The following is a 1,849-nucleotide window of genomic DNA, read 5'->3' on the forward strand; positions in this document are numbered from 1 at the left end:
CAGCACGTTGCAGAGGGCCGTGCATGCCCACCTGACAAGCACGACAGCCTGGGGATATAACCGCAGGGATATTCGGCTCACATGGAGTGAGGGGCGGAACCAGAGGATGTGACGTCCAGCTCGGAGAGGAGATTGTACCATACCATCTCGTAAACGCTGCTCGTTAACGTTGATGTTTGGTGGGGATTACTGCAAGCAGCGGGATGGCCGATTGAGCGCATACGGTGGGTTAAAGTGAACGGAAAGCGGAACAGCAGCATTTAAGAGTCACAACACGGGGGCAAGGCACGCCTACAATGGATATAACCTTTGTATTATTTGCTATTATTTCTACGCTTCTCGCCATTGTGGTCGCAACGTCGCTTTTTAACGGCTCTTCGCCTGCAGCAGACTTTGCAAATGCGCGGAGTTATTTCGGACACAGAGATGGTGTGACCGGAGGATTAGATCAATCCGGGCCGAAACAGAATGGCCATCTACCCGATAAGAAAAAGAAGAAGGAGGCGGACGACTGGTGCGAAATCAGCGGGAGCTCACACGATCACTGGGATGTAGTGAAATCTGTGCTTTCTGTAAGTAGCCTGTCTGTAATCCGCCTGTCATTTAGTGTAAACACAGAGGTCTGCGTAGATCTCCCACAATCTGTTTCACAACTATCCCTCCCACTGAGAGACTCAAACCCAAGGATAGAAGCTCAGAAAAACATTTAGATCCTTATTTCTATGATTCTCGATTTAAAATGACCGTAAACTTAAAGGTTGTGTAAAAAATGCACTAATTCTGATGTATTAGTGTTTACAACGTTACATGTGAATACAATATCAGTACTGATGCATTAACGTGAAATCAGAATTTTAAGGTTGTAGCTTTTCCTCACAAAGATGTTTCACCTTCTTTGTAGACAGTTGCGTATGTCAGCTGATTGGACAGTATTCAGTATAAATTTTGATAAAATGCTTACTTGGAGCCAAAGTTGAATCTCAAATGTGAATAATAAAGGTTTCTCTTATCATAGTAGGTGTATCATTCCTGATAGTTTTTGGCAATAATTCAAAAATAAGAGATGATTTGATCAGTCAAGAAAATGAGAAGTATAAACTGTACCTAGTGGTAGTTGTTTTTTAACTTAATAAAAAAAACAACTACCACTAGGCCCCTCATTTTGGGTCTGTGTGGGAAATCCAGGATATGCTTACTGAGTGTGTAAATTCATCAGTGACATCACTGTCTGTGAGGAAAACATTGAAAAGTATGGTATGATTCTCCTCATTTATCCCTTAATTATCTAACAGGAGGAAGCACACTCCCACCCTCAATCTGAAGAACTGGAAACCCTGGCTGATTGGTCCAGGCCTGGATCTAGGAATACAATCTTAGAGGCAGAGTCATCATCCAATGCTTCATCAGGGACAGGCCGAAGGTCGCTCATTGGGCTTTCTGATACAGAGCTCCTAAAGTGTGCTTTTTCTTACCCCCAAACTGAAGGAGCATCAGAGAGAGCTGGGATGAATGGTATGCACTTTTACTCACTTGGAAAGAGCAAAATATTTTAGATTTCCTTTTTTGTTTTTGTTTTTGCCTTTGTTTGTTTGTTTGTTTGTTTTTAATCAAAATTTGATCTGTTTCAGCAGAAAAGGTGGAATCAAATGCAAATAATTCCTTGAAGTACGTCCCAGGAAAGGCACGATCCCACCACTTGGAAAAGATGATGACCAAAGAGGAGCTGGAGGAGGAGCAGAGGTCAGTGAAAACTACAAATATGAAAACCAGTTTCAAGGCTCAGCCTATAGAAAAAGGCAATTTATTAATCAGCAACAAGCAATTATTATTCTCCAAAACTGTCCATCAT

The 1,849-nt window shown here is 42.1% G+C and overlaps 1 protein-coding gene across 1 annotated transcript; it reads left to right on the top strand.

Annotated features, from left to right (window-relative positions):
- Positions 1-10: 10 nt before the first annotated feature.
- Positions 11-1,740, top strand: LOC102298877 (the record flags this gene model as incomplete). Its single annotated transcript, XM_005953409.3, is given in 3 exon segments — positions 11-572; positions 1,293-1,512; positions 1,629-1,740. Coding segments are annotated over 3 exon segments (608 nt in total), but the record flags the coding sequence as incomplete, so codon positions are not given.
- Between the last annotated feature and the right edge of the window lie 109 nt (positions 1,741-1,849).

This window comes from Haplochromis burtoni, unplaced genomic scaffold (genome assembly GCF_018398535.1).
Source record: "Haplochromis burtoni strain Fernald_Lab_line unplaced genomic scaffold, NCSU_Asbu1 Contig_4185, whole genome shotgun sequence".
Taxonomy (NCBI): domain Eukaryota; kingdom Metazoa; phylum Chordata; class Actinopteri; order Cichliformes; family Cichlidae; genus Haplochromis; species Haplochromis burtoni.